Source organism: Rhinopithecus roxellana, chromosome 12, assembly GCF_007565055.1.
Source record: "Rhinopithecus roxellana isolate Shanxi Qingling chromosome 12, ASM756505v1, whole genome shotgun sequence".
In the NCBI taxonomy this organism is placed as follows: domain Eukaryota; kingdom Metazoa; phylum Chordata; class Mammalia; order Primates; family Cercopithecidae; genus Rhinopithecus; species Rhinopithecus roxellana.
Window position 1 is genome coordinate 127,384,559 of NC_044560.1, and position 14,404 is coordinate 127,398,962.

The 14,404-nt window shown below is 36.4% G+C and overlaps 1 protein-coding gene across 1 annotated transcript in view; it reads right to left on the reverse strand.

The window, feature by feature from the left end:
* The window catches only part of FAF1 (Fas associated factor 1), a 522,933-nt gene that overhangs the window by 47,441 nt on the left and 461,088 nt on the right, over positions 1-14,404 (reverse strand). The window contains exons 16-17 of the mRNA XM_030912634.1: positions 1,316-1,396; positions 175-252 (exon numbers count right to left, since the gene is read on the reverse strand). Coding sequence (XP_030768494.1) covers positions 175-252; positions 1,316-1,396 — 159 coding nt within the window. The remainder of the gene's footprint in view (positions 1-174; positions 253-1,315; positions 1,397-14,404) is intronic.

A 14,404-nucleotide genomic window follows, 5' to 3' on the forward strand; every position in this document is an offset into this window, starting at 1 on the left:
TACAGTGAGCCGAGATGGTACCCCTGCGCTTTAGCCTGGGTGCCAGAGTGAAGACTCCATCTCAAAAAAAAAAAAAAAAAAAAAAAAAAAGAAAGAAATATTAAAGCTTCAGTATCAAATACAGTGGAAATACAACCCAGCTTTTGAATAACTTTTCTTAAAATTATGCCCCACCTCACGTTCCTCTTCTTGTTCTTTGCGAATCTGCTCCAAACGAAACTGTTCTGCCATCTCTCTCTCATGAGCTTCCCTCTGTTGATAAAACAGAAAAGGAACAAGCACTTAACACAGACTTGTTTACAAAGAAAGAAAGAGAGAAATAAGGAAAGAGAAGAAAAGAGGAAAGAAAGAAAAAGTATGTTACATTCAAAGGCTCATTGTCAACATGACTCAGAGGTATATTGTGGTAATGGAAAAGTTTCTTTCTACAAGAATGGAAATGAAAGCAAAAACAAAGCATAGGTCTCTGATAATGTTAGGTTCCTATTCAAACACCTTTGATAGCTCTGGGTAAAGTGGCATTCAAGATCCTTCAGGACATCCTTTGGTCTTCCTTTCTGGCCTTTCCTATCTGCCCTATACCCAAATCTAAAGCTATTTAATCAGCCTCTATGCATTTTCCATGCATTCTGGACCCTTGATGCTAGCTTATATTGCTTTCTCTTCCCTCCTACTGCTCTTTTTCTGTCCAGTTCACATATACCATCTCCTCTTTGAAACATGCCCAGTACAATCCCACTACCTGGCTCTCCAAAAAATAAAACCTGGAAAAAATTTCCACTGAAACTCCTACTCACTGAACTCTCACAGAACTCAGTGCTTCCCTTATGACACTTAGGATTCTTGGCTTATGTTACAGCTACTTGTGTTCTTTACTTAATCAACTCCACCACATTGTGAAACTTCCTTTGAGAGCAGAAACTGTGGCCTATTCATTCACCTCTCCTTCAAAGCTCAACACAAAAGCAGGTGCTTAAGAAGTATTCAATAAATCAATAGTTCCCAACCCTGACTACACATGAGAATCACCTAAAGAGCTTTCTAAAAATTGCTGGGTTCTATCATAGACCAACTAAAAAACAAATGAAATAGATATTAGGTTCATTTTTGTTTTCATTTTTCATGAAACAAACTTTATTTTGTCAAAATGAACCATGCTTTAATAACCGTGGATAGGATTATATTCTTTCTGTTAACTAAATCTAGCTTTCTCTATTGCAAACACAATATTTTTAGGGATCAAAGTGATAAAGGGTTGGCATTTAAATAATGAACAATTGAGTTATTTATCCCAGAAGTACATGACCAAGCCTACCTTTGCTCTGTCAGCCTCAAGTGAAAGGCGATAGGCCTCATCTTGCTCTCTCTTCACATTTTCTCTGGCTTCACGTTCATCCTTAAAGAAAAAGATTGAAGCATTTTTTTACATATTACTATTTTTTTTGAAAAAAAAGAAAAAAACTAATGGTAATCCTCTTTTTTTACTCCTATATGAACTTACAATTAAATAGGAGACTTTTAAAGTGTATAGGACATAAATAAGCAAACAAATAGTAAGATGAGCAGCATGGTACATAGTGGAAATAAGAATATTTGAATCCTAACTCTATAAACTATGTGACTTTGTATAAGTTACTTAACTTCTCCAGGTCTCAGTCTCCTCACTTGCAAAACAGAAATAATATTTGTCTTACAGGGTCACTGTGAGAATTAAGTGCAATAATATATAAACTATCTAGCAAAGGACCTGGCACTTAGTTCATTTTCATTATTAGTTCTCTTCTCCCTTCCTCCTGATTTTTCTGAGATAAACTTGGAGACTGTCAGTATTGGAACTAAGGACTGAGAGGGAGAACAAAGACTAGGAAGTAATCCCTGGATCAGTGTAGAAAGAGGCCGAAAGCAAAATACTCCGGTTAATCTCATTCCATACCACACCACACCACACCACTAAAGCTCTGGTTACCAATTAAGTATTTCCCCATTACATTCACACTCATGAAGTGTGAATAACAAAAGTTATCTAAGTTGAAAATCTCTTAGAATATTTTTAGCTTCTGAAGTGATTATACCATCTGCCCATATTTAAATCATGAATTCATTTAAAATTAAAAGTTAATTCATGAACAGAATTTCTCATCTGTTATAGTCAGAAGTATAGACAATATATATATCTACTTAACTTTAATAATAAATACCTACACCTGTCCACACTAGAGTGTAGGTTCCCTTTTTGGTCATTTATTTATTAGGCAGAACCATATAAAGTCACCAATATTTGTGACCTATAAAACTGGAAATTTCATAGTTAATTTCTCACTTTTTGTCTCTCCAATATATGCTTACTCAAGGCTGAATATATGCTCAGCATTCTCTTACGTGAAATACCTAATCAAGACTGGCCTTATTCCTGAAGCCTAATATATCTTCTAGTTCCGATAATTCAATTAATTCCTAAAAGTTCTGGTATGAATAGGAACATTTCATTGCTTCCTAATCTTTCAAATAAAAATTAGAAAGAATTAGATGTTGCTGGCCTGAAGCTAACTGTTATACTACAAAATATGAAAAACCATGTTAAAACTGATGTCTACCCTTTCAGACATCTAAAAAGGATTAAACTTTTTTTTTTTATTTGAGGAGGAATCTTGCTCTGTCACCCAGGCTGGAGGGCAGTGGCGCGATCTCCACTCACTGAACCTCAGCGTGCTGGGTTCAAGTGATTCTCCTGCCTCAGTCTCCAGAGTAGCTGGGATTACACGTACCCGGCATCATGCCCAGCTAATGTTTGTATTTTTAGTAGAGAAGGGGTTTCACCATATTAGCCAGGCTGGTCTCGAACTCCTGACCTCAAGTGATCTGCCTGCCTTGGCCTTCCAAAGTGCTAGGATTACAGGCGTGAGTCACCACGCCCAGCCAAGGATTAAACTCCTAAGGATCCTATGCCTCTGTGGATAAGTCTATGTTTTCAAATTTAGATATCTCTTGAATGTAATCAACCAACTATGAGAATAATCTTACCTTTCTATATTTTAAATGGGGGAAATGCACAAGATGTTTAAAATTTTAATTTGACCTTACTTTCCTGACTTCACCCTTTCAAGTTATTTAAAGCTTCTCACAACATTCTGTACTTTCCCTTTAAAGCACTTACCATAACTGTAATTCATTATCACATAATTATTTATTTAATGTGAAACTACCCCATGACACTGTAAGCTCCACAAAAGTGGAGAACTTGTCTATATTACATATGTCTGTATTCCACATACTGCCTAGTCTTTGGGAGGTGTTTAATAAGCATATGTTAAATAAATGAATTATCTTTCCAGGCATAAAATACTTATTGTCTACAGCAAAAATTAAAGAAAAAGATATAGCTCATCCACAAAATGGCTGGCCCAATCTGAAATTGACTGGCTGGGCAGGAATGACTTGTTATGCCACTATGTACACATAAAAAACGGACCTTCTAAAAGCAATCACAGCTGGAAGCCCTTTGATCACAAATATGGTTTATAATAAAAGCATTCTAAGTAAACAGCTCTGCTGAAAAACAGACTACAGCAGATATGAAAGGCCATCAAATACAGGGATCTCTGCCACAAAATGTGGCACCTGGCGTATGGTTCTTTACCTTGCTCACAGCTCTCCCTGACTATCCCGATAAATGGGCTGGCTTCGGCATGTGGCTCAGGATGAATTTTCCTAAATTTATCATGGCCATAGCTTCTTGTATGTTTGGTAGTTGTTGGTGAATAGTTATCATTTCTTCTTATCTGCTCCTCAGATTTTATACTTGCCTCTCCAACTGTCCTCTTCAGAGTCATCTCCAATTTTGAGAAAGAAAACTGCTTATGTGTTTCCCCCATATTATTCTACATTATTAGATTTTTTAGAAAATCCCAGGTATTGTAGTTAACACTTAATGTATAAATTTGTTCTCATAACCTGTAGATTTGCCTCTGGAACTTATCTTGTGTCCTACAAATATTGTCCTTGTAGAGGTTCCCTTTGCTATATCTAAGAGGACACATCAAAGTAACTAGAAATTTTTACACATTGATTGGGTGGAGGTAGAACAGCTAGATTATGAGATTCAGAAACAGGTCTTAAGTGTTGTTTAGACTATGGCTTGGGTTACTTGTTATTCAAACTTGTTATTCAAACACTCCTTGTCACACCAAAGTGAGAAGCTGGATTGCTCAGAAGTAAGTAATGGCCCCAGTAGGTAGCTTTCTTTGTAACATACTTGTCACTGCTGTCATATTGTGCTGTGCTACACTCATTTGTGTATTTGTCTCACTGCTCCCTACCTGAGCTGTACACTCCCGGGGTAAAAGACTCTATTTCATATGTCTTTGTATTTCCTATAGCATCTAGTGTACTATCTTACATATGACAAGCATCTAAAATATGTATTTGTTGGATAAATAAATGGAATTATCAGTGCTCAACAGTTATATACCAGAAATTCAGGAGCCTGTAAGTATTCTTCAATCTAGTAACTTTTATTTAAATATATTTTCTATCCTGAGTATTATAATGAGTTAGGAAGTGCCAGAACTATAATTTACTTATTTTTGGTTAAAAATATTTTTTGGAGTACATAGTAGGTCAATGTATTTATGGGATATGGGAGATATTTTGATACAGGCATGCAATGGGTATTAATCACATCACAGAAAATGGGGTGTCCATCCCCTTAAGCATTTATCCTTTGTGTCACAAACAATCCAGTTAGAAGTACAACTATTTTGACTATAGTCACCCTGTTGTGCTATCAAAGGCTGGTATTATTCACTTTTTCCATATTTTTTGTACCCATTAACCACTACACCTTCCCCCTAACCACTTCACCTTCCCCCACACCCCACTGCCCTACCTAGCCTCTGGTAATCATCGTTCTACTCTCTATCTCCATGTGTTTAATTGTTTTGATTTTTACATCCTACAAATCACTGAGAACATGTGACGTTTGTAGTTCTGTGCCTGACTTATTTCACTTAACATAATGGCCTCCAGTTCCATCCATGTTGTTGCAAATCACAGGATCTAATTCTTTTTTACAGCTAAATAGTACTCTTGTGTATATGTACCATATTTTCTTTATCCATTTGCCTATTGATGCACATTTAGGTTGCTTCCAAATCTTGGCTACTGTGAACAATGCTGTAACAATTATACTAGTACAGATATCTCTTTGATATACTGATTTCCCTTCCTTTGGGTATATACCCAGCAGTGGGATTGCTGGATCATATGGTAGCTCTATTTTTAGTTTTTAAAGGAACTTCTACACTGTTCTCCATGGTGGCTGTACTAATTTACATTCCCACTAACAGCGTACAAGGGTTCCCTTTTCTCCACATCCTCTCCAACATTTGTTATTCCCTGTTTGGGGGATAAGAGTCAGTTTAACTGAGATGAGATGATATCTTACTGTAGTTCTGATCTGTATCAGAATTAGAATTTAAACATAGTCATTCTCACCATAAAGCTTGTTTTTTCCCCACTGTGGCACACTAGGTAGTTCAGCATAGTCCTCTATCTCTGAGACAATAGCCATTGAATTTTACAACAATTCACTGAAAATGATGTTTATTAAAAATAAAATATTTTATGAGTTGCCAAATGGTTCCTAAAGTAAGAATTTAACAAAAAAATGATATTTAGATGTAATTTATTACACCCTCAGTAGTGCTAAAGATTAGTAATCATCAGTTAATTCCTAAAAGACTAATTCAAAATTCCAAATTATCAAACTGAAGTGGCTATAGACTTTTTTCAAATACTTCGCAAATGCATATACACATAGAACATTTACTGGTTTTCTGAATGCCCAGGTTAGAATGCATACTCTGCTCCTTGCTCTACCAATAGGTCCTTGTCAACAGAGACATGGCCCTGCTATCTATCTCTAGAGATACAGATCAAGATAACCTGAAGTTCTCTCAATATAAATACTTAGAGATAGTAGGTAAAATATAACAAATATGTTCAAAAAGTATTACTAAGCATGTCAGAAAGAAAGAAAGAAAGAGAAGTTTCTAGGTACCAGAAATAAAGAGGAAACTGAAAGTGAAAGATATAAATGATGAGGTAATTCAGAACCTGACAAGGTAGGTTATCCGTCTTGATAACCTAGAAGCCCCACTGTGATCAGAGATCTCATTTTGGACTTAAGCAAGGTGAGGAGGTATAAAAATCATCTCTGGAGACCAGGCGCAGTGGCTCATGCCTTTAATCCCAGCACTTGGGAGGCCAAGGCGGGTGGATCACCTGAAGTCAGGAGTTTGAGACCAGCCTGACCAACATGGTGAAACATGTCTACCAAGTACAAAAAATTAGCTGGGCATGGTGGCACATGCCTGTAATCCCAGTTCCTTGGGAGGCTGAGGCAGGAGAATTGCTCGAACTTGGGAGGCAGAGGTTGCGGTGAGCCGAGATTGCACCATTGTACTCCAGCCTGGGCAACAAGAGTCAAACTCCATCTCAAAAAAGAAAAAAAAAAAAGTCTCTGGGATAACTTCTGCAGCCTAATGTAAGTGAAGTTGGAGTCTGGGAATGAGGTGTGGGGGTGGGGGAAGAAAAGTTACTTTAAGAAATAATGGTTGAAATTTTTTCAAATTTGATGAAAATGAGAAAGCCACTGATTCAAGAATCTTAACAAACATTAAGCAAAAGAAACATGAAGAAACTACACCAAGGCACATCATAACCAAATAAAGTTAATAATAAAAAAATATTTAAAAGCAGCTGGAGAAAAGACAAGACATAATATGTCCAGGAAACAATGACAGCAGACTTCATCAGAAACAGTGCAACTGAGAAGACAGTGAGGCAACATCTCTAAAGTACTGAAAGAAAAAACAAACAAACAAACAAAAAAAACCCTGTCAACCCCAGAATTCTATACCCAGTGAAAATATTTTTCAAAACTGAAGGTAAAATGCTTTTCAAACATATAAAACCTGAAAAAATTCATCAATAGTATGTGTATTACAGTAAAAGTTAAAGGAAGTCTTTCAGGTAAAAGGAAAAGGATACCATAAAGGAATGGCTTTGTGTTTAGACAAAGGAATAAACAAAACTGGAAATGGGAGCTTCATAGGTAAATTAATAGACTTTATTATTCAAAACTCTTTTTTATTTTGAGATGGAGTCTCACTCTGTCGCCCGGGCTGGAGTGCAGTGGCACAATCTCGGCTCACTGCAACCTCTGCCCTTCCAGGTTTAAGCAATTCTCTGCCTCAGCCTCTGGAGTAGCTGGCACTACAGGCGTGTGCCACCAAGACTGGCAAATTTTTTTTGTATTTTTAGTAGAGATGGGGTTTCACCATCTTGGCCAGGCTGGTCTTGAACTCCTGACCTCGTGATCCACCCGTCTCAGCCTCCCAAAGTGCTGGGATTACAGGCGTGAGCCACCGCGCCCAGCCTCAATACTCTTTAAGAAACAATTGACTGTATCTCAATGCCATTTTTTACAGAAACAGAAAAACCCATCATAAAATTCATACAGAGTCTCAAGGGACCCCTAATAATCAAAACAATCTTGAAAACTAACAAAGTTGAAAGACTCACATTTCCTGATTTCAAAACTTACTATAAAGCTACGGTAATTGAAACTGTGGTACTGGCATAATGGTAGACACACAGAACAATGAAACAGAATAGAAAGCCCAGAAAGAAATTCTCACACATATGGTGGATTTATCTTCAACAAGGGTGGCAAGACCATTCAGTGAAGAAAGAACAGTCTCCTCAACAAATGATGTTAGGAAAGCTGGATATCCACATGCAAAAGAATAAAGCTAGACCGTCATCATACCACATATTAAAAAAAAAAAAAACAACTTAAAATGAATCAAGACCCAAATTTAAGAGCTAAAACCACATCATTCTTAGATAAAAATATAGTTGAAAATCTTCATGACCATGGATTAGGCAATGATTTCTTTCGTATGTCATTGAAAGCATAGGTGTAAAAAAGAAAAAAACAGAAAAATTATACTTCATCAAAATTAAACCTTTTCCACTCAAGAGAGTGGAAAGATAATCCATAGAATGGGAGAACACATTTGCACGTGATGTCTGATAAAGGATTACTATCCAGAATATATAATAAACTCCGACAACTAAACAACAAAGAAACTAAACAAGCAAATTAAAAAATGGTCAAGGGCTGGGTGCAGCGGCTCACGCCTATAATCCCAGAACTTTGGGAGACCGAGGTGGGTGGATCACCTGAGGTCAGGGGGTCGAGACCAGCCTGACCAATATGGTGAAACCCCGTCTCTACTAAAAATACAAAAAAAAAACAATACCCACATGTGTGGGGGTGCATGCCTGTAATCCCAGCTACTCAGGAGGCTGAGGCAGGAGAATTGCTTGAACCCGGGAGGCAGAGGTTGCAGTGAACCGAGATCGCGCCACTGTACTCCAGCGTGGGCAACAGAGCAAACTCTGTCTCAAAAAAAAAAAAAAAAAGTCAAAGGACTTGAATAGACATTTTCCAAAGATATATAAATGGCCAGTACACACATGTTCATAGTGGCATCACTTACAATAGTCAAAAGGTGGAAATAATCCAAGTGTTCAACAGATGAATGGATACACAAAATATGATATATACCTATAGTGGAATATTATTTAGCTATAAAAAGAATTTTAATTATTATATATACTACAACATAGATGGACCTTAAGGACATTGTGCTAAATGAAAAAACCCAAATGTGAAAGGACCAACATTGTGTTTCCACTTACATAAGGTACCTAGAATAGGCAAACTCACAGAGACAGAAAGTAAATAGAGGTTGCCAGAGGCTGAGGGGAAGGAGAAAGGGGAGTTATTGCTTATTAACTGTAGGGTTTTTTTTTTTTTTTTTTTTTTTTTTTTTTTTTTAAATAGATGCCCTCTTTATCAGGCTAGGGAAATTTTACTTGATTCCTATTTTACTGAAAATTCTTATCAGGAATAGATTAGCTTTTGTCTGATGCTGTCTCTGCATCCACTGAGATGATTATATCATAAATCACACTGATTTTCAAATCTGATAAGGTAAGAAAAATTAACAAAAGGTATCTACAATGAAAAGGAAGTAGAACTCTCTTTATCCACAGATAGAATGATTAGAAATGTGGAAAATTCTATGGATTCTATCAAAAAGCTATTATAACTAGTAAGTGGGTTTAGTAAAGTTGCAGAATATAAAACAGATAACAAGCAAGCCCCTCCCATCCCCTCCCCTTCCTTCTTTCTTTTTTCTAGTCAAGTGATGCAGTGGGAGTACAGAAAGAACAAAAACATTTGTTACTGGTTGTGGTCAATTAGTTGTAAACACTACTTCACTAGGACCAGCCTATATTTCTATATACTGGCAACAAATACTCAGAACTTACAGTTTTAAAATGTCATTTATAATAGCATAAAATATACGAAATACTTGGGGATAGATTTGACACAAGATGCAAACAATCTGTACGTCGAGCATCAGAAAACAACTGCTGAGAGAAATTAAAGACATAAATAAATGGTGAGATAAATAGATCATTCTTGTGGATTAGAAGAATCAATATTTTTATGTCAATTCTCTCCAAATCATCTACAGATTCAACACAATTCCAATCAAAATACTACCAAAAATTGTTTTGGTAAGCTGATTGTAAAATTCATGTGGAAATGCATAGGACCTAGAATAGCCAAAAGAATTAAGAAAAAAAAATTAAATTAGAGGACTTACACTACTTGATTTCAAGATTTATTACAAAGCTGAAGTAATAGTAATTCTGTATGGTACTGTTGTAAAGATAGAAAAAACAAATGGGAAAAAAAAAAGTCCAGATATAGACCCATGCATGTATGATCAACATATACATTTGACAAAGGTGCAAAGGCAATGCAGTGGAAAAAGGAAAACTTTTAAACAAATAGCACTAGAACTACTGGATATCCGTCTCTTCCTGACCCTGAAAAAAAAACTTCAATACATACATCACACTATATACAAAATTTAACTAAAGTGGATCATAGACCAAATGTGAAATCTAAAGCTATAATACTTATAGAGGAAACACAGGAGAAAATAGTGACCTTGGGTTGGGGAAATATGACCCAAAAGCATGATACATAAAAGAAAAAATGTTTAAATTGGACTTCATCAAAATTTTAAACTTGTTTTCTCCAAAAGACAATTGAAAATGATATTGAGTGTGCCTATGTTAAAATATCACATGTAACCCATAAATACGTACAATTATTATGTATCCATAAAAATAAAAATAAAAAAATTAAAAATCAAAGTTAAAAATTAAATGTGAAGGCTGGGCGCGGTGGCTCAAGCCTGTAATCCCAGCACTTTGGGAGGCCGAGACGGGTGGATCACGAGGTCAGGAGATCGAGACCATCCTGGCTAACACAGTGAAACCCCGTTTCTACTAAAAAAAAAAATACAAAAAACTAGCCGGGCGAGGTGGCGGGTGCCTGTAGTCCCAGCTACTCGGGAGGCTGAGGCAGGAGAACGGCGTAAACCTGGGAGGCGGAGCTTGCAGTGAGCTGAGATCCAGCCACTGCACTCCAGCCTGGGCGACAGAGCGAGACTCCGTCTCAAAAAAAAAAAAAAAAAAAAAAAAAAAATTAAATGTGAGGTAAGTAGAAGACAAATATTACTACTACAATTATAAGCTGTTCATCTAACAGTGGAATTAAGAGTTATAAAACATTTCCTGACCAGGTAAATGCTATCTGATATTTATTCTAGTGAATTATCATGATATAGTAAGAAATATTTTTGATTAATAAGCAATAATAAAACAAATCTCTGTATATTACGCTCCCTCAATAAAACTATAATTCTACTACTAAATGCAAAATATTCACTGCAGAATACATTGACATAAATAATTGGTATTTATGAAAGAGAAAGTAATAGCGACAAAACCATAGACTGAGAGAAAAATCTTTGCAAATCACATTTCAAGTAAAAGATTTGTATCTAAAACATATAAAGAACTCTCAAAATACGAAAATAAAAGGACCCCAATTTTAAAATGGACAAAAGATTTGCAAACACTTCATCAAAAGACACATAGACAGCAAATAAGCACGCCAAAAAATAAATGCTGTCTCATTAATCATCAAGAAAATAAAAACTAAAACCACAGTGAGATACCACTACACACCTATTAGAATGTCTCAGTTTAAAAGACTAACCAGGCGGGGCATGGTGGCTCATGCCTGTAATCCCAGCACTTTGGGAGGCCCAGGCAGGCGGATCACGAGGTCAGGAGGTTGAGACCATCCTGGCTAACACGGTGAAACCCTGTCTCTACTAAAAATACAAAAAATTAGCCAGGTGTGGTGGTGGGCGCCTGTAATCCCAGCTACTCGGGAGGCTGAGGCAGGAGAATGGTGTGAACCCGGGAGGCGGAGCTTGCAGTGAGCCGAGATGGCACCACTGCACTCCAGCCTGGGCGACAGAGCAAGACTCCGTCTCAAAAAAAAAAAAAGAAAAAAAAAGAAAAGACTAACCATACAAAGTGTTGATGAGGATGTGGAGTCACTGGAACTCTCTTATACACTGCTGTTGGGAATGTAAAATGGTAAAACTACTTTGGAAAACACTCCGACAATTTGTTAGAAAGTTATGCATCTATCTACTGTATGATCCAGTCATTCAAATCTTAGGTAAGTAGTTACCCAAGACAAATGACCATATTACTATATGCCTATACAAAATGTGTACACAAATGTTCATAGCAGCTTTATTTGTAACAGCCAAAAACTAGGAAATAATCCAAATATCCATTAACAGGTGAACATTTAAAAAATTGTGAAAAAAACACTATTGAAAGCAGCAGTAGTGGTTTTTATTGTACAGAGCAGACAGGTATGGGAACCTCTGTTGTAATGTAACCATTTATCATCATAAGATTTCAAAAAATAGGCATAATAAGCCTTTTATCAGTGGCTTTACATCAACTTTAAGCCAATCATAACTGGGTTTGGAGAACTGAGTTCTCTAATAAAGACCAATTCTCAGAGACTCAAAGGAAGAGTGTGCTTAGAACTGAGTGACTTAGGGTCAGCAACACAAGGCAGACTCTTAAAACTCAAGACAGCATGGAAACGCAAGGTTACATGAGACTGCTCAGCCTTATTCCTAAAACAGGATATGGAGAGAAGAAACAATTTAGTGAGAACTGAAACTACCCATTCATAGCTTAGCCCACTTGATTTTATTAACAAAAATAATGATGGCACATACAGGGTTGTATCAAAGACTGACAATCTTTTCACTGGAGGCTGGGGGCACATCAGTATTCAGAGTGAATTAGGTAAAAGTAATGTGTTGGTTTCATTGACTGTTTGACAGGAACTAAGGTCAGGCAGTTGACTCACATGTATAAATTGTATAGCCATATCATAGTGCTCAGTGGCTGCTGGAGGCTGGACTTGCTCTATATGGCAGCAGCCTGTTTTAAGATCCAGGTTAGCTAATAATAAAGTATTGGGGTCTGTTGGAATACTGTTTTTTAGTATAGCTGAACATTCAAGCTTTCTTGGGTGTATGTGTGCATGATGGGCTACTCAGAAAGAAAAATACAATATATTGTATTGAGCTATTTTGCTGTGTTTTTAAACTTTTTTTTTTTTTTTTTTTTTTTTAAAGAAACAGGGTCTCACTCTGTCACCCAGGCTGCAGTGCAGTGGCATGATCATAGCTCACTGTAGTTTTAAACTCCTGGGTTCAAGTGATTTTTTTTTTCCTGCCTCAGCCTCTGAGGAGCTGGGATTACAGGTGTGTACCACCATGTCAGGCTAATTATTCTAATTATTATATTAAAAATGTTTTTAGAGATGGCGTCTCGCTATGTTGTTCAGGGTGGTCTCAAACTCTTCGCCTCAAGCAGTCCTCCTGCTTTAGCCTCCTGAGTAGCTGGGATTACAGGTACGAACCACTACACCTTGCTCTTATTTTTAAAAAGGCATTTGTGTAAAATTTTAAAATACAAATGTTAAATTATCCTATTAACACTGTTAATAATTGCTAGATGGTAGCTGTACAATATTGCAAATACAGTAAATGCCACTGAATTGCATACACTACAGTGGTTAACTTTATTTTAGGTAAATTCCATTTCCATAAAAAAATGTATATATATTGTTAATGGGCCAGGTGCAGTGGCTCATGCCTATAATCCCAGCACTTTGGGAGGCAAAGGTAGAAGAATTGTTTGAGGCCAAGAATTTGAGATCAGCCTAGGCAACACAGCAAGACCCCTGACTCTACAAAAAATTTAAAACAGTCAGCTGGGTGTAGTAGTGTGTGTCTATAGTCCCAGCTACAGGAGCCTGAGAAGACTTACTTGAGCCCAGGAGTTTGAGGCTGCAGTGAGGTATGACTGCACCACTGCATTCCAGCCTGGGAAATAGAGTGATTCCCTGTCTCTTTAAAAAAAAAAAAATTGCTAAAACCAAAACAAAAAAAAGTAACATTGTGGTATATTCATGTGGTGGAATACTATTCAGCAAGTAAAAGGAATGAATTATTGATATATGCAACAATGTGGAGAATGTCAAAATAATTACACTGAATGAAAGTAGCCAGACTAATGAGTATATACTATATGATTTAATTTTTAATAAAACTCTAGAAAATGCAAGCAAATCTATACTAACAGAAAGGTCAGTGGATATGTGGGACTTGGCTTGACAGCGACAGCAGAGAGGGATGACAAAGGTACAAGAGGAAGCCCTTGAGAGTGATAGTTAACTATTTTGATCATGGTAAGGATTTCATGGGTGTATACATATGTCAAAACTTGTCAAATTATATACTTTATATAGGTGTGCTTTATTGTATATCAATTGTACCTCAATATGGATTTAGAAAATAAATGATTAAACTGCAAAAAATTAACAGATGAATGAAACAGTAGCTTGGACATAGGTAAAAGGAGAATTAATGAAATGTGAGTAATCTCAAGAAATTATCTAATTGCAACACAGAGATACAGAGAAATAAAACATGAAAGAGAAGTTAAGAGACAAGGAAGACATAGTCAAGAGTATCTAATATGCATCTAATAGGAAGTCTAGAAGAAGAGAATACAGTGGATTAAGCAATACCTAAAGAGACCATGTTTCTGAATTTTCTAGTATAGATGAAAGACAAGTACTCAACATCAATTTCGATTAAACAGCAGCTTGGACATAGGTAAAGGGAGAATTAATGAAATGTGAATAATCTCAATAAATTATATTACTACACAGATACAGAGAAATAAAATATGAAAGAGAAGAGACATGGAAGATACAGTCAACAGTGTCTAATATGCATCTACTAGGAAGTCTAGAAGAAGAGAATACAGTGGATGAAGCATACCTAAAGAGATCATA